Raw genomic sequence first — 21,848 nt, forward strand, 5'->3', positions numbered from 1 at the left:
AATGAGACGCAATTTGTCAACAAAAGGGTACAACTTAACGAAAGCGAAAGATGAATAATAAGAGGTTCCAATCTGCTCACAGAAATGTTATTAAGAGAGAATCAGTAGACAGAAAATGAAGATTGGATTGTTGAAATCTTTCCTGAAATGAAAATGTCATGAGAGAGAAAAAGTCACGGAAAGCAGAAAATAAACTACATCAATTTTTCCATGTGGAACAGGCATTGTGAAAAGGTGGCGGGAGGGTGGGGGTGGGGGGGGGGACTGAGAGGAGTGGTAAACCTTTATATATCTACTGCAGAGTTATGAACACTTATAACACAGAATACACAGTTAGTCTTACTTTTTTGTTGTTAACAAAACATTGTAGCTATACATAGAGTACAAAGACTTGTTTTCAGAAAATACAAGAAATAATATATTTCATAATATGAATTATTACACCTCAGTCATTTGTTCTTTTACAGACCTTATTGATTCCTGACTTTGAACCACCACCTCTGAAAGAACTCAGTGTGGAGTGGAGCGTATCATATGAAAGTCATGCGAGTGGTATCCTTGATGGAAATGTCAGTTCTGAAGAAAGCTCAGAAGATGAAGAATGGATCAGTTTTTTGTAAGTGGAAAAATACCTGCAGTTGGCTATTGCAAATACATGAATGCTTGCAGCTTCAAGATGTTGTTGTTGTTGTTGTTGTTGTTGTTGTGGTCTTCAGTCCTGAGACTGGTTTGATGCAGCTCTCCATGCTACTCTATCCTGTGCAAGCTTCTTCATCTCCCAGTACCTACTGCAACCTACGTCCTTCTGAATCTGCTTAGTGTATTCATCTCTTGATCTCCCCTTACGATTTTTACCCTCCACGCTGCCCTCCAATACTAAATTGGTGATCCCTTGATGCCTCAGAACATGTCCTACCAACCGATCCCTTCTTCTGGTCAAGTTGTGCCACAAACTTCTCTTCTCCCCAATCCTATTCAATACTTCCTCATTAGTTATGTGATCTACCCATCTAATCTTCAGCATTCTTGTGTAGCACCACATTTCGAAAGCTTCTATTCTCTTCTTGTCCAAACTATTTACGGTCCATGTTTCACTTCCATACATGGCTACACTCCATACAAATACTTTCAGAAATGACTTCCTGACACTTAAATCTATACTCGATGTTAACAAATTTCTCTTCTTCAGAAACGCTTTCCTTGCCATTGCCAAGCTACATTTTATATCCTCTCTACTTCGACTATCATCAGTTATTTTGCTCCCCAAATAGCAAAACTCATTTACTACTTTAAGTGTCTCATTTCCTAATCTAATACCCTCAACATCACCCGACTTAATTCGACTACATTCCATTACCCTCGTTTTGCTTTTGTTGATGTTCATCTTATATCCTCCCTTCAAGACACCATCCATTCAGTTCAACTGCTCTTCCAAGTCCTTTGCTGTCTCTGACAGAATTACAATGTCATCGGCGAACCTCAAAGTTTTTATTTCTTCTCCATGGATTTTAATACCTACTCCGAATTTTTCTTTTGTTTCCTTTACTGCTTGCTCAATATACAGATGGAATAACATCGGGGAGAGGCTACAACCCTGTCTCACTCCCTTCCCAACCACTGCTTCCCTTTCATGTCCCTCGACTCTTATAACTGCCATCTGGTTTCTGTACAAACTGTAAATAGCCTTTCGCTCCCTGTATTTTACCCCTGCCACCTTTAGAATTTGAAAGAGAGTATTCCAGTCAACATTGTCAAAAGCTTTCTCTAAGTCTAGAAATGCTAGAAACGTAGGTTTGCCTTTCCTTAGTATTTCTTCTAAGATAAGTCGTAAGGTCAGTATTGCCTCACGTGTTCCAGTATTTCTGCGGAATCCAAACTGATCTTCCCCAGGGTCGGCTTCTACTAGTTTTTCCATTCGTCTGTAAAGAATTCGTGTTAGTATTTTGCAGCTGTGGCTTATTAAACTGATTGTTCGGTAATTTTCACATCTGTCAACACCTGCTTTCTTTGGGATTGGAATTATTATATTCTTCTTGAAGTCTGAGGGTATTTCGCCTGTTTCATACATCTTGCTCACCAGATGGTAGAGTTTTGTCAGGACTGGCTCTCCCAAGGCCGTCAGTAGTTCCAATGGAATGTTGTCTACTCCGAGGGCGTTGTTTCGGCTCAGGTCTTTCAGTGCTCTGTCAAACTCTTCACGCAGTATCGTATCTCCCATTTCATCTTCATCTACATCCTCTTCTATTTCCATAATATTGTCCTCAAGTACATCGCCCTTGTATAGATCCTCTGTATATTCCTTCCACCTTTCTGCTTTCCCTTCTTTGCTTAGAACTGGTTTACCATCTGCGCTCTTGATGTTCATACAAGTGGTTCTCTTTTCTCCAAAGGTCTCTTTAATTTTCCTGTAGGCAGTATCTATCTTACCCCTAGTGAGATAAGCCTCTACATCCTTACATTTGTCCTCTACCCATCCCTGCTTAGCCATTTTGCACTTCCTGTCGATCTCATTTTTGAGACGTTTGTATTCCTTTTTGCCCGCTTCATTTACTGCATTTTTATATTTTCTCCTTTCATCAATTAAATTCAATATTTCTTCTGTTACCCAAGGATTTCTACTAGCCCTCGTCTTTTTACCTACTTGATCCTCTGCTGCCTTCACTACTTCATCCCTCAAAGCTACCCATTCTTCTTCTACTGTATTTCTTTCCCCCATTCCTGTCAATTGTTCCCTTATGCTCTCCCTGAAACTCTGTACAACCTCTGGTTCTTTTAGTTTATCTAGGTCCCATCTCCTTAAATTCCCACTTTTTTGCAGTTTCTTCAGTTTTAGTCTACAGGTAATAACCAATAGATTGTGGTCAGAGTCCACATCTGCCCTTGGAAATGTCTTACAATTTAAAACCTGGTTCCTAAATCTCTGTCTTACCATTATATAATCTATAAGCTTCAAGATAATAGTTGGAAAAGGGGACTTACAAGATTATGTCAAGTCTGTCAACACTCTTTTGCATTCTACATTGTATAAGCAGCAAGCAAGTGTAAAGGATGATGTTATCACATCTCCTACCAGTGGCGAGGGATGGTCTGTTATTTGCTATTGTTGCTGTTATTTGCTGATTGGCAATCAGTGCCCTGGCATTCATCGTCGATTGTTTTGTATGAATAAGGATGTGGTTATGAGTGATGATGGTGTGAGGGATCAGTGTAGAAAATTCAAGGCTGCTTGCATAGATGTGCATGTTGAGAGAGGTCAAGACTTTCAGATGTGACTGATTAACTTGTGCAACATATTGACTCAATTGTACATGCAAGTTATCTGTTCAAAATTTCCAAACTCTCTGAAGAAGTACCTCAGATTTCACAGACAATCCACTTTAACATTGTCAAAGAGATTTTATGCTACCACAAGTTTTGTGCACTGGAGGTACCAAAATGTCTTGCTAAAAACTGAAAGAGTGAGTTCAGCCTTGACATTCCTCTAGCACTGATACAAAGAGGGGAAGGAATTCATGGACAGAATTGTGGCTGAAGATGAGACATAAGTGCAAATATGTGAACTTGGAAACTAAGGAACAATCCATACAGTAGAAGCATACTAATTGCCCAAAGAATCCCAAAAAATTGAAGAAGACATGGTCGAACTGCAAAATGATGGTTACTGTTTTTTTGTGATTGCAAAGGAATTTTGACAACCGATTTCATTAGAGTAATACCTGAAAATACTGTTAATGAAACTCCAAAGATATATCTAAAACAAATGGCATGGGATGATTACCGAAGGAATCATGATTGCCTGTCCATATGAACAAAGGAAAACTCAGACTTCTTGGCTGAGATATTTTACAACTCCTCCATATAGTCCTGATTTTGCACAGTAATTTTCATCTCTTCCCCAAAATGGATGAGGCCTGGCTGGCTACTGACAACTTCACAACTGAAAGAGATTTTCACTCTGCAGTGGAGTGTGCGCTTATATGAAACTTCCTGGCAGATTAAAACTGTGTGCCCCACCGAGACTCGAACTCAGGACCTTTGCCTTTCGCGGGCAAGTGCTCTACCATCTGAGCTACCGAAGCACGACTCACGCCCGGTCCTCACAGCTTTACTTCTGCCAGTATCTCGTCTCCTACTTTCCAAACTTTACAGAAGCTCTCCTGCGAACCTTGCAGGACTAGCACTCCTGAAAGAAAGGATACAGCGGAGACATGGCTTAGCCACAGCCTGTCTTCGCAGGAGAGCTTCTGTAAAGTTTGGAAGGTAGGAGACGAGATACTGGCAGAAGTAAAGCTGTGAGTACCGGGCGTGAGTCGTGCTTCGGTAGCTCAGATGATAGAGCACTTGCCCGCGAAAGGCAAAGGTCCCGAGTTTGAGTCTCGGTCAGGCACACAGTTTTAATCTGCCAGGAAGTTTCAACTTCACAACTGACGATGAGCTCAAGGATGCTGTCAGAAACTGGCTGAAGCATCCGGTACTACCATTTTTTAATGAAACAAGAAAGAAACTAGAGTCATGGTACAACAAATGTTTGTTTTTGGTGGTGATTCTGTAAACAAGTAATGTCAACATGTAATTACGGATTATATACATCAAATTTACCTGATTATAAGATGAGCTTCTTTCCCAAGTTCATTGTTCTAAAAACATGGTTGTCTTACATTCATAGCTGAAACCATTGCAGTTGAGGCCCAGATTTTTATGTTGTTTAATAGTTTAGTATGAGGGTCTTCTTACATTTACAGATGAAGCTTTGGCTGTTGATGTGACATGCAGATTTATTTTGAAGAATTCGGCAAAAATTACTCGCATTCAAACAGGCTCAAGATTTCCCGATGTCAAAGTGCTCAATACAGTGTACACACTGTGGGACAACCAGGAAACATGGGAAAACTTGGGAATTTTTTCATCTAGAAGAAAACTGGGAAGAACCCAGGAACCTTACTGAGTTCTGGCAATTTTTCATTGTTTTAATTTTGAGTTAAATTTTTGTAATTTTCACTGCTACTCTAACAAAGAACTTCACTTTAGGCCGCTACTGCAGAATAGTACTGCAGTCATAAAACATAAACAAGAGAAAAACTCCATTATAAAATATAGATTGCAAAGAAAATACGCTATTTGCAGCAATGAAACAGTGCGCACTAGGGTTGCCACTTTCTTCACAAAAAAAGGAAGATTTTTTCATGGACATTTTTTAATGGCTAGTGCATTCATATTTTTATTAAATGCCATTTTCAATCAAAAATAACTCACATTTACATCTTCAGCCCTATTCCTTCATATCACTATGGTATTTTGAAACTGATTTAGCTGTATTTAGGAATGTACTGTCATTCTTTAGCTGGTTAAAAAAATCTTTGCAGGACATGTCAAAATTTATTACTATTTGAAGCTCTGATTTTATAAGTTCAGGTGAACACCTGTTCCTAACATCAGTCTACTTGTTCTTCATCATTGAAAACACCCGTTCCACAAATGAATTTGAACCTGGAATGCTTGGTATAAAACACATGAGCCGAGAGATATTTGTCACTTTTTGTTGAGGCACTAGTATGAAGAATTTTACCCACTTAGTCGCAACATCACCAACCTTAGTGATACAGTTAGTAAAGTTATCTTTCACTTCACAAAATTCTTCGTATAGCTGATCCAGGGTAATCCTATCTTGTAGACTAAGTGTTTCCACTGCAAGTTCAAAATCACAATATTGTAATTCCCCATTCAAAGAAAGAGGTTCCAACCTTGCATACTTATTACTAGCTGAGAAGTCATAATGGTTTTCAAGATATATCAGCAATGTGTCATAGAAAGAATCAAATTCACGTGAAATCTTATTAAGAGATGTTGATGAAATCTCTCCCATTAATTTCTTGGTTTCACTCACAAAGAATTTATCCTTCTTTCTTTGGTGTAATCTTCTTATACATCATGCACATACTGTTATGTGATTCAATGATGCTTAGCTCCCTTTTCTCCAGGTATTTGGATACTGTTTGCATTTGACCTCCTATATTCGACACAAAATGCAAGTAAATTTCAGGAATAATTCCTTTCACTGGGTCTTCAGCTAAAAATACTGATGCAAGTTGCTTTGGACAGGCATCAATGCTCCTGAAATAACTCTTTATAGCTGGCCAGCACTCAGTCAATCTGTTAATGGCAGGAGTTAAGGACAGTCATCTTGTGGGCACATGCCTTAATATCTCAGACCAAATTCAAAAAATGATTTCAGGTCCTCACGCCCTTTAGCTGATACTGAGAAATGATCATAGATCTTCAAAACAAGATTCTCTACATCCATTTCCAGCTCTTCCATAGCATGCTTCATCGCATTATTAACCATGTGGTTTGAACAACTGGCTTTCTGCAGATTGGAATTTATGGAAAGCAGTAATTGATAAACAGATTGTTTCCTGCCAAAATTCACATTAGTGTTGTCAGCAGTACATGCAGTTAAATTATTAATATTTAGTGAATGGCTCTCCAGACTATCAACAATTAACTTTGCCACTGCATTTGAAGTTTATCAGGCTGTTCAATAAATGTCAACAGTTTGTTTTGTACACCTACTAAAAGGTCAAAGTATCTTATACAAATTGGGAACATCTTTCTGTTGCCTGTATTCGAAGCGTTTGTTGCTACTGAGAAAAACTTACTATTTTCAGGAGTTTTTAGAATATTAACAACATCACTGACACTTTTAGGTGCTAATATGTTTTTCACAAACATTTTTGCCTTCATCTTGTCACAGGAAAGTTGTACAGTGGTTTCTGAATCTGTGAATATACATGACGTCAATTTATTGTTACAATCCAAACTTGAATTACTTAGGTTGTGTTTGACTGTGTGATACAAAAGTCCTAACTCACACGCTATGACAACGTTGGCTTCAGATTTCTTAGAGTTCACAAAATATTTGGAAACTTTCGTAGTTTGACTACTTGCTTTCTCCTTTAACTGAAATCCTTTGTACTGAGCGTGTTGCTTGAGATCAAACTGTCCACCATGAGAAACGCTGAATTCCTTCCTGCAAAAGGTACAAAAAGCATGTTTATCAGAAGTTAAACCATGCCTAACCCACGCAAAAGTATCTTCCCATTTCTTTAAGTACACTTGACTGTCCTGCTGTTGCTTGTCGCGTTTCTTCTTTGCTGGTGAACTCATTACAATTCTTGAACAAAAGTAAATTAAGAAAACTAGACTTTCCACTGTATAGATTCAAGAAATTATCACTGCAACAAAATTTATTAGTTTACAAACATCTGTAGTTGTGCACATCAGAATTGGAAATAAGTATATCAACATTATTGATTATGCGATTGAGTGATCGTCAGAAGTACCAATTTAAGCGTAGACTAGCCTAAAATCTGTATCTGAACGGTAATAATTTTTGTTATATGTATATTAAGGGGAAGAATTGTGTTGGGTTCTGCGATAGTTTAGCGTCAAATATTAAAAAAACAGAAGAAAGTGCTGTACGGGGAAATAAAAAACGTAAGGCGAAATTAACAGTAAAAAAACGTAAGAATACGGGAAAAACGTACAACCTGGCAACCCTAGTGTGCACACAAGCGTCCGTCGACAGCAAAATGTGTCACAGGTTTTAGGATGAAGACTATGCAATAATTCGTAAAAACAAACTGCTTTCAATGAGTGTGGCATGATAACTGTTTCAATTATGTTCATTTGAGCAGTTGCCAGCAGGCTCATTTGCATGCGCAGAGCTGAAGTCTTGTATGAGGAGTGCTTTATACTGCTTCTCACTATTTGTATTGTGGCCATTAGGTGTGTAAGCAGTAGCAGCAGGCAGCCAGATGATAACCGGAAAAAATTTTCTGGCGTGTCCAAGCTGCCAGATTCACGCATGTGCAGAACATTCAGAGGTATAGTGGGGAGTAGTCCTGACATGATCTGCATTTATGTTTCGTGATTTTGATGTTGTCTCTTCATTTACAGCTCTCACGTCAAATGAAAACAAAATGGATTTCTGCGGCTAGAAGCTATCAAATCAATTAAAATACATCCACGCAATTACTGAAGAGTAAAATATGTTATTAGTTTCAGTTTTCTGATTTGATTTTATTTCCACATTATTGGCAATCAAGCGTGAATGCTTTGCTGGAGATATTTGGCTTTTATTAATCTTTTCCACAAAGACAGTCAATTTATTTGAAATGAAGTGCTTCATTCCACACTATTACAGGGTGTATACGACCCGGGACAACCGGGAGATCCGGGAAAAACCTGGGAATTTTTTTATCTGGGAGAAAACCAGGAAATACCCGGGAATTGTTTAGAATTCCAGGATTTTTTCATTGTTTTAGTTTTCAGTTAAATTTTTGTGATTTTGACTGGTAAGAACCAATACTCTAACAAAGGATGTTACTGTATCCCGCTAATGCAGAATAATACTGCAGCAACAAAACATGAACGAGAGAGAGAGAGAGAAAAAAAAATAAATAAATAAAATAAAATAAAACTTAAGTTGCGAAGGAAATGCGCCATATACAACGTCAAAACAGTGCTCATACAAGCGTCTGCCAACAGCAAAGTGTGTCAAAGGCTTTAGGAAGACTGCAGTGCTTCATGACACGCGCAGTTGAGTCGCGTATGAGTAGTATCTTCTCCCGCTTTTGGTTACAAAAGTGTGGCTGAACACCACTACTTAATATAGCCCCTGCTCGGAAATATCGTAGATCGGGGCTGATGCACAGAGCAGTCTCGGTTGTGGGGACGTGGGTCTCCACGCGACCTGTGTTTACGTTCAGTGATTTTGTTGTTTCCTCTTCGCTTATTGCTCTCACATTAAATGAGAACAAAACGGATTTTTGTGTGTTTTTTTTTAAATACGTTTGTGTAGTTACGGATGGCCAAAATATGTTATTAGTTTCAGATATTATTTCCACCTTTCTGACAGTCAAGCATTAATCGCCTTTCGGAACAATGAAGTTATTTTTGCCAGTTTGCTAAAGAGATTTGGCTTTCATTAATCTTTTCTGCTGAGGCAGTCAATTTATTTGGATCGAAGTATTTAATTTCACGCTATTGGCTAGTTTCAACTGTTCGCTGCATTTCAAGTGCACGTATGGCATTATGCCATAATAAAGAACCAAACGTGAGATAATACGGTACTGGTACTCCAAGAAAATTTACATACGAGTGTGCATTTTAAGCCAAATTATGCATTTTAGTATGGTTCACAAAATTCCGACACTTTTTAAGTATCCTCTGATGTCTTGTTTCTTTTATGACATAATGTAAGATCTTGTAATGTTTTACACCTACGAACATATATATGGCCTTCCTGCGTCATCGTAGCTGCGCAAGCGTGGTGACGCCTGTTATCTGGAGCTTTCCTGCAACTGCTGAAACGAACCTGTTTCTAACAGGTCGCGGGAAAGTATTGCGAATGGTGGTTTGGAAAGCATTACATTCAAAGCAAATTTCCTTTTGCGCAAAATGAACTATGTGCGAGAATGTACGATGAATTTCTTAAATCACAAAGCGTTTGACTCTGATTTAAAAATCAGCTCTTTGAGGACGACCATTTAGAAGAATTTCGAGCACAGAAGATGAGACATTTGCGTTGTTATTAAAAATTTTACTTGTACATTTGTGTGATATATCTTAAAGTGTAACACATGCAAAAAAGATCAACATTATATGTGGAAGCTTAACTTTTCTTCCAGCTTATTAATATTCGAGACCAATATTATCTGTGAATGCTAAGCATATTAATTTAAACCATGAACTTTTCTTATTTGTGTGTTCACCCTACTTAAGAGTGATCTTGCTATTGTCTGACTATATCACGTGTCCTGTGCTGTCATCAGCTGGAGAGATCACGTGACATGAGCTATGACTGGCTTACAAAAGCCCATCATAATCTCGATTTCAATGCTTCAGAAAGTGACATGCGTTGTTTGGCGGAACTGAAATTTGTACCTTCGTAATTCGAAAATATGCAGCGTACATCTTGCTGTACGTCAAAGGTCTTTCTAAACGTTCCCCCCTCCCCCCCTATTCTCATTTTCTACAGTGCGGGGAACTACGTCGGTATATAAAATCATAAACGTTCAAAGGACTGATGAATTTTGCAGTGCCGAGGAAGAGTATACTGTCGCTTAACACGGAAAAAGTGTATTTTCACCCGGGAGAAAGTGTATTTTTAACCAGGAAAAATCCTGTAATTTTTTTTCCTTGTCCACGTATACACCCTGTATTAGTAAGTTCCAACTGTTCGCTGACTTTCAAATGCATGTTTCCATCTTATGGCATTATGCCATAATGAAGAACCAAGTGTAAGATAATACAGTAATGATACTACAAGAAAATGGTTTTCCTGAAAACAACACTGAAAGCTTTAGCTGGATTGTACATACCTACCTTCTGTGAACCACAATGTTTTTCGATCACGAGATGTATTTCAACACTTGTCTGGTGCCTCCTGTAGGCTTGACGTTGTTTCCTAATTTGTGTTGTCTGTCTTAAATTTGCAGGACACCAATCTTCAGTAAATTATAGGTGGGAAGCAAACCATGTTTTGTCATTGTAAATTCCAATAAGGCTTGATATTTACTCACGAAGTATAATATAAACTGCCAATTATGCAGATTCTTGGGTTCACAAGTAACCATGTTAATTTTTATACAGTTTGAAAAAGTTGTGAAAACCTTATTGTTCTTAGTTCTGGTATAAAAATTTTCCCCCAAGTCAAGAAATTTGTGATCCTTCTTCATAGCATTTTGCAGTGCTGCGTGGATGCAAACTTGTTTTGAAATGCTACACAACAGCACTACAGAATACAAGTGTGGAGGGGAGCAACTCTGTTAAAGTCTCCACATAGCAAAATATTAGGGAACTTTGTGTTGTAGTGTTGAAACGAATATTGTGCCAAGGACTGCTTTCTAATTTTGCTTTATCTTATCTGAATATAATATGATAAAACAGTTGCCCTAAGTGTAAATAACTCTGTACATCCCCTCCAAACAACATGCTGCACGTGGTCACATAATGCCCCACTAGGCACGGAATTTCAAACATAAATGCAGCGAAAGTTGTATGAGCAGAGTAGACACCAAACACAGGCTTCCTGTGTCGTCATAGCTCTGCATGCACAGTAACGCTCATATTCTGGTGCTCTCTGGCAACTGCCCAAATGAGCATATTTCTAACAGGTCGTGGCAAAATATCGCAAATATTGGTTTGGGAAGCGTTACTTCAAAGTAAATTGAATGAATTATGTTATGTGTGAGAATGTGCACTGAATTTTGCAAATCACGGAGTGTTTACCTCTCATTGAAAACTTAACACTTTGAGGGCCAGCCACTTAGAAAAATTTCAGCCTCAGAAGACCAGACATTTAAGTCATCATTTAAAATTTTACTGGCATATTTGTGTTTGATGTATCTTAGAGGTAACACCGCAGAAAAGACAAATATTATATATGAAAGCTTAGCTTTTCTTGTAACTATACTATGTGTATATGTATTTAAACCATGTCCTTTTCCTATTTGTGTGCTTGTGCTACTTAACAGGATTGGCTGACTATCACATGTCCTTTGCTCTGACTATCTGCTGTTATTTGCTGATGAGATAATTTGATGTTAGCTGTGATTGGCTGACAAAAGCGCATCACAATCTCGATTTCAGACTTTTAGTACTTCAGAAATTAGCATTAACTACTTTCGTAACACGAAAATATGCAGCGCACATGTTGCTGCGCATCAAAGATCTTTACCAAATCTGTTGTTTTTCTGCTGGGTTTCTTTTCCTAAAGCGCCTCGAAATTCTATGCCAGTGTGTTAAGCCTTTTCCATTCAAATGATTGATAAGTTTTACAGTTCAGAGCAAACATATACTGTTACTTAACATGGAGAAAGTGTATTTTCACCTGCCAAAATGTGTATTGTCACCTGGAGAAAAAGTGTTTTTAACTGGGAAATCCAGGGGAAATCTGGTATTTTTTTCCTTGTGCATGAATACATCCTGAGTATTGACCTTGCTCAAATAATCACGTCATTTGACTAGCGAAGAAACTATGAATTGTGCGTAGTAACAGTCTATTGATCTTCTTAAAATGTGACTATTTTGTGAAATGTGGGAGGAAATAGCATCAATTCTGTCATATAACAAACACTTGTATTTGAACAGGTTTGCAATAAAAGTTCTCACACATAAAAAAGGATACCATATTCAAACACATTGCCACTCTATTATGAAAAGGATAGTTGCTCCCACTGTGTAGCAGAGACGGTGAGTGGCCAAAAAAAAAAAAAAAAAAAAAAAAATCATAATTAGACAACATACACATGCTCATGCAAATGCAACTCTCACATTTATTTCCTGTTCCATTCGCAAATAGAGTGAGGGAAAAATGACACACTATATGCCTCCATACAAGCTGTAATTTCTTGTACCTGTCTTCACAATACTTTTGCACATAATATGTTGGCAGCATAGAATCCTGTGGCAGTCAGCTTCAGATGCCTTTTCTCTAAATTTTCTCAATAGTGTTACTCGAAAAGAACATCAACTTCCCTCCAGGGACTCCCATTGTAACACTGACATGACATTCAAACCTAACAGTAACAAATCTAGCAGCCACCTCAGAATTGGTTCGATGTCCTCCTTCAACCCGACTTGGTATGGATCTCAAACTTGATCAATACTTAAGAATAGGTCACATGAGCGTGCTATATGCAGTCTTCTTTACAGGTGAACCACTCTTTCCTAAAATTTTTGCAATAAACTGAATTTGACCATCACCTTCCCTACCACAGCCCTGACATGCTCATTTCATTTCATATTGCTTTGCAGCATTGCACCCAGATATTCAAGTGACTTGACTGTGTCAAGCAGGACACTAGTAATACTATATCCAAACTTTAGAGGTTTGGCCTTCCTACTCGTTCATATTAACTGACATTTCTCTGTGTTTAGAACTAGCTGTTGTTCATCACACCAAGTCATCTCATATCTTCCTATAGTAATTCAACTTTGATGCCCTACCATACACCACAGAATTATCAGCAAACAATCACAGATTCCTGCCCACCCTGTCTGCCAAATTATTTATGTACATAGAGAATGACAGTGGTCCTATCACACTTCCATGGGGCACTCCTGACGATACCCTTGTCTCTGATGAACACTCGCCGACAAGGACAACATCCTGGGTTCTAGTATTTAAGAAGTCTTTGAGCCACTTGCATATCTGTGAAATTTTCCGTATGCTTGTACCTTCATTAACAGCCTGCAGTGGGGCACTGTGCAAAATGCTTTCTGGGAATCTAGAAATATGGAATCTGCCTGTTGCCTTTCATCCATAGTTCTCAATATATTACGTGAGGTAAGGGAAAGCTGAGTTTCACATGAACGATACTTTCTAAAACCATGCTGATTTGTGGACATAAGCTTCTCAGTCTCAAGAAAGTTTATTGTATTCAAACTGAGAATATGTTAAAGGATTCTGCAGCAAACTGAAGTTAGGGAAATTGGTCTGTAATTTTGTGATCTGTTCTTTTACCCTTCTTATATACTGGAGTCACCTACACTTTTTTACAGTCACTTGAGACTTTTTGCTGGGTGAGACATTCAAGATAATTGCAGTCCAATGCCATAGAGTACTCTTTATAAAACCGAATTGAGATTCCATCCAGACCGGGTGATTTATTTGCTCTCAAATCTTTCAGTTGTTTCTCTACGCATCTCTGATGAAGGCCTGTTTGGGTGAAAGTTGTGTTTGACAGTCTTTTTGTTGTGACTCAGCATCTCCACTATATGGAGAGTAATGACTATCCTTTTCCTAATATTGTCATTATTCCATCCTCTATTATCCATTGTTTTATTTTACTTCTGCTACTTTTTAAGTCAAGATAACATTCAAAGGCAAAATGTTGTCATTCAGAAACACAAGTTGGTATTTTATTTGGTTATGAGAGACTGTAATTATATACCAAATGGGTTGCAAATGAGTTGTCAGCTCACTGTTCACATATGCTGAGTAAGAATATCCCCAGCTTTTTATCGGCTTTAGAACATTATTATGACATTCAGATTAAACAAGAAAGAAAATTAATTCAGAATTCAATGTCTAACAAACAAAATAAATCATAGTAAATTGGTTGTAATTGTTATCATGAGAATAGCAGTGGCAAGACTCATCACTGAGATATGACCAATAGACATAACTACATTATGAGATGAATGAAAGTTCGAGAGTGGACTGAATTGTGATTGCAATTTTTTACATGTATCCTAGTTGCTGTTGTTACGTATGACCTGCACCTTAGAAGATATTGCAGTCTGTCTTCCACAGTTGCTCAAGTACTGTACTACAGAAGGATTGGAGGGAGAACTGTGACACCAATTTGGCTGAGATCGAGGATGAATGCAAGGATGGGTCTGGCGAGTGGGCAGCAAATTTCGTTACATCAACCATGTGGATCTATACCTCCTGCTTTGGCTTTTTATGAACATCTACCAAATTTAAACTACAGTTTACCTGAACCCATTTGTAAAACTGTTTGTAGTCAGAGTTGAATTGACTTGAAAATTGGACAAATACTCAATAATGAGTGTTTCTGCAGGAGATGGCAAGCATCTAGATAGAGGCCAATGGCAGACTTAATGTGTTTGGTGCAGCAATGTTGTTGACGTTCACCATAAGGTATGATGGAAATGAAAGGAGTTATGTCAGCTGCTGGTTTTACGTAATGAATGAGAAAGTGACAAACAGATGAAATGTTTGGAAGCAAGAGACATTGGAACATTCTTAGTTCAGTATAGAAGCGAATTCCATTATGTATTCAGAACAGCAACAGCCGTGTTCTCAGGTCCCATATAACCACAGCCAAATTTATGTGACAATGAAGATACAGAATATCCCACTGTGCTGTTGCAATGATGATTAAAAATGATGACACCACAGATGACGACTTAGTTAGCAGAAAATATTGTAGAGTTAAAAATGAATGTACCCGTAAACCATTTATTTTTGTTTATTTTATTTCTGCTTGTATTATGAAAATGTAGACAACGAATAAATAGCATAACTTTAGAATAACATATAATGTTAACTTTTTGGGCCAATACTTCGTCAGTAAAACAGTTTGTAAATTTGATTAGCCATATTATGTTAAAAATCAGTATCAGTTTAGTATATATTTGCGCACTCTATAGCATATTTGTTATTTGTATCAAAGGGTAAGTGACCACTGATTACAGCAGTAAGTCAACAGCCTCCATTGGTGAAGCAACAGGAGAGTTGCGAGTCACATCTTTAACTTCCATTGTTTGTTTTTCATACTTTAATTCATAAGTTAATAGTAGTAGGTTAGGTAGGGTGCATGCATGCTGTGCACTTACACAGGATGAGCCTTGGCACAGTTTGTGAGCAGCTGAAGATGCTAATGTCCGCATTCAGCCATCTACAGGCTGCTGCCTTGGGATGGGGCATCACAAGGGATACATCAGATGTCACTTGTTTCACTAATGAGCTCTTTCAACGAGACACCTTGTAGCATACCCATCGCAAAATGGGTGGTCACTTGTAATGCGTTCAAGTAACTCGAGGTGGAGAATCAATGTGGGGGCTGGCCATCTGGCCTTGACTGTTCAACCTGTTAGTGGACAGGTGGCTACTCCTTAAGCAGAGTTGGAACAGACACCTCCTCATAGCTTGCATTTATTGCCAATCTCTTGTCCAACGCAAAATCTCTAGTAACTGGAAAATAGGTGCAGGTGACTCCTGTATATAAGGAGGGTAAGAGAAAGGACCCTCATAATTACAGACCAGTATCCTTAACTATAGTTTGCTGCAGAATTCTTGAATGTATTCACGGTTTGAACATAACAAATTTCCTTGAGACAAAAAAGCTTCTGTCCATGCGTCAGCTCAGTTTCAGAAACCATCACTCGTGCAAAACTCAGCTTGCCCTTTACACGCAAAGACGTCCTGCAAACCATGGGATGAAGCACAACAGGCAGATCCCACATTCTGCTCCTAAATTTGTGGGAAGTACTTGGCATGCTGCCCCATTCCAGACTGCCAACAAAGATATGAACATATGGAATAGGTTCCCAGATAGGAGAATGGCTTGATGAAGACTTCTTAAATAATAGAACCCAGAGCTTTGTACTCAATAGCGAGTGTTCGTCAGAGACTAGGGTATCGTCAGGAGTGCCCCAGGGAAGTGTGATAGGACCACTCCTGTACTCTATACACACAAATTATATGAGAGACAGGGTGAGAAGCAATCTGTGGCTGTTTAGTTATGATACTGTGGTGTGTCGGAAGGTGTCATTGAGTGACCGTAGGAGGATACTTAGACAAAATTTCTAGTTGGTGTGATGAGTAGCAGCCTGCGCTAAATGTAGAAAAATGTAAGTTTATGCTGATGGGTAGGAAAAACAATCCTCTAATGTTGGAGTACAACATTAATAATCTGCTGCTTGACATAGTTGCATCAATTAAATTTCTAGGCTTAACATTGCAGAGTGATGTGAAAGTAAACAAGCATATACGGACAGAAGAAGGGAAGGCAAATGTTCAACTTCAATTTATTGGGATAGCTTTTGGAAAATGTAACTCATCTATAAAGGAGACAGCATATAACACTAGTGTGGCCCATTCTTGAGTACTGCTTCAGTACGTGGGATCCCTACCAGGTTGGATTAAAGGAAGACATAAAATCAATTCAAATGCATGCTACTAGATTTTTTACTGATAGGTTCGATAAGCACACAAGTATTAGGAAATGCTTCATGAACTCAAATGGGAATTCCTGGAAGGGAGAAGACACTATTTTCATGAGGTACGGTTGAGAGAACTGACGTTTCAGGCTGACTGCAGAATTTTTCTACTGCCATCGAAGGACAGTTTGCTTAAGGACTATGAAAGTAAGAGATATTAGGAGTCATACAGATGCATATAGATAATAGTTTTTCCCTTACTCGATTTGTGAGTAGAACAGGAAAGGAAACAGCTAGTAGTAGTACAAGATACCCTCCTCCGTGCACTGTACAGTGGCTTGTGGAGAATGGATGTAGATGTAATAACCAGTTGGAGGTGAATTTATGAATAGTTCTCCTATAAAAATTGGGGGTCATAGTAATACAGGGTGTTTATAAATGAATATCAGGGTTTTAACACTTTATAATATTTATTACATTAAACTTACAGTTATAAATGACATTTCAAATTAAATAGCAACTCAAACAGTTGTACCAAGAACCTTATAAATGTTCAATGTCACACAGCACACATCAAATCTATAGCCGAGTTCTTCCCAAACGTTGATAAGTGTGTCTTCAGTGATTGTAGCAATAGCTGCTTCAATCCGGTTTCTTGCAGAGCAAGTCCTGTCATTGGGCGTGGGAAGAACTCTGCTATAGACACTATGTGTGCCGTGTGACAAATGGTGCTCACCTTGAACATTTATAAGGTTCTTGGTAAAACTGTTTGAGTTGCACTTTAATTTGACATATCATTTATAACTGTAAGTTTAATATAATAAATATTATAAAGGTTAAAACCCCGATATTCATTTATAAACACCCTGTACTATTGCCAAACAGTTTCTAATCACTGTTTAGAGATCAGAAGCATACTTTGAGCAAAACTGAAAATTCAAAGTATAAAATTCAAAGTATATATTCCATTCACTACATAAATATAACAGACCGAGAAAGACGGCTTGATTGGTAGCAAACTACTTTGTTAGCAGAATATTTTTATGAGAGTTCTGACACCCTGTTTTCTGCTCCAGGAAAATAAACAATTAAGATTACAAAAATCAGTGGCATTTATTGTGTAGTGCTTCATCATCTAGTAGTCAAGTAATAAGTATTTTTATTTAATATTATTGTTCAGTTGGGAGAGAAGGAAAATCTATTACATTTTTGTAGACCAGATTGCGACTCATCTGATGGAGTGGAATTTGAAAGAGACACATCTGTTGTTGAGCAGCAGTATTCATCTACAGCACCTTCTACAGATCGCGAGGAATCTGCCCCTGAGGATCGCCTCCAACCAGAACTTCGAGAGATACAGTTCATGTACATACAGATGGAGTTCTGTGAAAAAAGCACTCTCAGGTAATTATGAAAACCTGGTTTCAATTGTACTATAGTCCAAATAAAATCTGTCTGTTAATAACATCAGATAATATTAAATGAATTTTTTACATTAAGAAGATGAAGCCTGTGGCAGGCAAATTGTAGGCATGTCTGGAAAGTAAGTACCATTTCATTCTACTGCTAACGCAGCACTAGTTAACAGTTCTGCACTTTCACTCTCGTGTCTCTGGTTCATTGTCTTTTCACTGATGGTATTGCTGGTGGAATATGTTGTGTTTACATGTGTCAGTGATCGTTCAAAATGTTTAAGACAATTTTGGAGTCTGCAGACTGTGAAGTGTCTTCTGTAATATGGTTTTTGAAAGCAAAGAACGTTAAGCCAGCTGAAATTCATCATCAACTTGTAGAAACTTACAGTGAAACTGAAATGACCAATGTAATGGTGAGAAGTGGGTTGATGACGAACCAATGTTCATGATGTAGCACATGGTGGGTGGACTTCTGTTGTCAATAATAGTTCGTTTGAGTAAATGAATGAGAAAATTTTGTTTCACAATAAGAATTTCTCACAAGAGAAATTTCAGATACTGTTTTGCATGAGATTGTCACAAATTGCTTAAATTTTCACAAATTGTCTTCCTATTGTGTTCCAAAAATATTAAAGCATGTCCACAAAATGAAACAACTTGGCAGTGCTCTGACATTCCTTACCCAATAGACTGACGAGAGAGATGAATTCTTAAACGGAATTGTGCCTGGTGTTGAAACTTAGATAGTCATATCAGTCCACAGTCAGAGCAACAGTTGATACAATGGAGACACTCAAGATCCCCACCCCCCCCAAAAAAAAAAAAAAATCAAAACAACATTGTCAGCACAAAGCTTCATGCACACTGCATTCTGAGACGGACAGATCATTCTGCTTGTTCCCTTCTGAGAGGTAAACCAACAATGCACTACAATACTGTGAAACATTGAGAAAACATCAATGGACAATCCAAAACAAAATGCTCAGGCAAGGTATCCTGTTGGTGTCACTCAAAACATCGTTCACCAGTTCCTTTGTGAGCAGTTAAATCACCTGCAACACTGCCCTGATCTCACTCTTTCAGAGTACCACTTGGTCTTGAATGTGAAGTGTGATTTTGGAGGAAGATGCATCACACCGATGACGACATGAAAAGCAGTGTTTAGCAATGACTGTCTTCACTTTCTGTGAAGAGGGCATAGAAGAGTAGGTTTCCCACTATTACAAATTGTAGTGATACATCCCATTCCTTGAGTGAGAAGTAACACATCCTTAAATACGTATGATGCAGAAAGGATGTTTGTGACTGATAGTAGTTGATAATTAGTAACCACCCCACTATTGGGAGGTGTTTTAAATCGTAGGTGCTGATAGCAGAGCTAATGATCCACTGACTGTACGGTAAAGGATAGCAGTCAGATGACCCTACCTGCGGAGGTGGAGATAAAGAGTTCCATGGAGCGGGTGGTGCAGAAGAAAGAGCTCCTTGAAATCTAAGAATGTGAAATGTCAGAGAAAATAAATGTATCATAATCGTTAATTATCAAGTTGAATATAAAATCTGTTGTGTATTTAATGCAGAGAGGCAGTACACGAGTTGGTAGCTGTCCTTATCTATCACTTCTTATTGATGGAGTGAATGAGAACTATAAGTTAATTTTTAGCAGCTTTATCTGCAGCCTGCGAATAGGTGAAGTCTGAGCCAAGTTAGAGGAAGAAGGCACAGATAGTTGGGCCCTGATTAATAATACTGAATGGTGACCGATTACTTGGTAAGCAACATTCATTCAATATAAAAGGAATGTTCAGGTGGCAACTTATTTAAGTGTTTGGTGCATGAGGTGAAGTATAACAAACCACCACACAGCCCTAGTCAGAATATTTGGACAATGGTGGCAACTACGTAGAAAGATAGTTTAAGAAATGCTGTTTAATGTAAAAATAAATTTTGGTTTGAAAAATGTTTTTATGAGTTTTTTTTGCAAAATGGTACTTACTTTCCGGACATGCCTCACAAAAAGTTACACCTTGGCAAGTTGTCAGCTGTTATAATTACCGTTTACAAGATAGCCATTTTCCCTGCCATCACAAAACACAACTTTAGCTCCCTTTTACTAATTAATATGAGGCAAATATATGTTTTTATTTTGCAGAAGTTTGGGCTGTACTGATCCAGATTTTTCACAGTTTTCTGTACTCATTTCAGAGTAATGATGTAATGGCTCCTTAAAAAGCACATAGTCATTTTCCTAACCTATCCTTGTCCATTTCAACTAGTACTGCCTCATAGATCATAGTGTCAAGTGGACAGTAACTTCTCAACGTCTCTGACTTCAAAAAATAAAAATGGCTTTTTCTCTTCTCATATGTACTTCTTCCAGTGGAGTACATGTAATATTTAACAAAATAGATGGTGAGCTTCTGCTTTGAGGATTTTATCATCAGAGTAGTCTGATAAAGAGCCACAGGTGCTTGGATGCAAAAAGTAGCAGCTCAGGTGACTAGCACCATCCCTCATGGTCCTGGGACTACACGAAGGATGTGCTGCATAAAATACTCTCTGACAGATTGTAGTATAAATACTCTAATTATATGTACCACACATACTAGGTGTAATTTGACTTGCTGTCAACTACTAAATGTTGCCACCAAGAGGAAACAAAAACCTTGAATAATAATAATGCTAATGAGGAAACAAAAACCTTGAATAATAATAATGCTAATGTCCCATGTACTTTACAGCCTACTATTGTGAAAGAAGCAAACAGTAGCAGCAAGCAATGCTGAAGGTTGAAATTGAGTGCTTCATTCAACCTACTGTGTAACATTGCTACCAGCTTTAATGAATTTCTTTGATTCATAAATTAAGAAACCAACTTTTAAGTTAGCACAGTGAAGAATCTCCTCCTATATCCTTGTAATCAGGTTTTATTTTGAGTCAGGCTTCCAAATAAACCATGAGTTATGTTATTTTATTTATTTTCCACTTTTTTCCTTCATACTAGAATCCAAACTCTAGCATTGCACATTACTGTATAAAAAAAATCCCCCCCCCCTCTTCTCTCTCTCTCTCTCTCTCTCTCTCTCTCTCTCTCTCTCTCTCTCACTCACACTGTGTGTGTGTGTGTGTGTGTGTGTGTGTGTGTGTGTGTGTGTGTGTGTTTTAGAGAGAGGGAGAGACTCTGACAAACAACTTTTCTGATAACTAAGATGTTTTCCTCCTGTTCTACTGACAAATCTGCTGCTCACCACATTCACCTCATCTTCTGATGATTTGTCTTCATTGAAAATTTGAATGGTGTGCATTTTCCTATCATTGCAAAATACGTCATTCTTTTGATTTTTGTCACAGGACTGCCATAGACAGTGGATTATATGAAGATCAAGATCGAATTTGGAGACTTTTTCGAGAGATGGTTGATGGCTTGGCACACATCCACCAGCAGGGTATGATTCATAGAGACCTCAAGCCTGTAAATATTTTTCTTGACTGCAATGACCATGTCAAGATTGGTGACTTCGGGCTTGCTACAACCAACATCTTGACAAGGTCCTTAAATGAATGAAATTTATTAAGCTTTTAAATATTTAATTTATTAAAAACTTTATAGTTCATTTGAATGATGTTTGTTGCAGCTATGTCTCAGGTTTATTTTTCTGTACCTTATGTCCAATGTAAGTGGTATGCAACTGGAAAATTAGGCAAAACATAATCACATTTGCACAGCATGAGAAGAGA

At 38.0% G+C, this 21,848-nt stretch overlaps 1 protein-coding gene across 1 annotated transcript in view; it reads left to right on the plus strand.

Annotated features, from left to right (window-relative positions):
* Window positions 1–21,848, plus strand: part of LOC126177132 (eIF-2-alpha kinase GCN2) — a 317,728-nt gene that overhangs the window by 191,024 nt on the left and 104,856 nt on the right. The window contains exons 15-17 of the mRNA XM_049924405.1: window positions 468–616; window positions 17,911–18,099; window positions 21,462–21,659. Of these exons, the coding sequence (XP_049780362.1) occupies window positions 468–616; window positions 17,911–18,099; window positions 21,462–21,659 (536 nt within the window). The remainder of the gene's footprint in view (window positions 1–467; window positions 617–17,910; window positions 18,100–21,461; window positions 21,660–21,848) is intronic.

Source organism: Schistocerca cancellata, chromosome 1 (assembly GCF_023864275.1).
Source record: "Schistocerca cancellata isolate TAMUIC-IGC-003103 chromosome 1, iqSchCanc2.1, whole genome shotgun sequence".
NCBI lineage: Eukaryota > Metazoa > Arthropoda > Insecta > Orthoptera > Acrididae > Schistocerca > Schistocerca cancellata.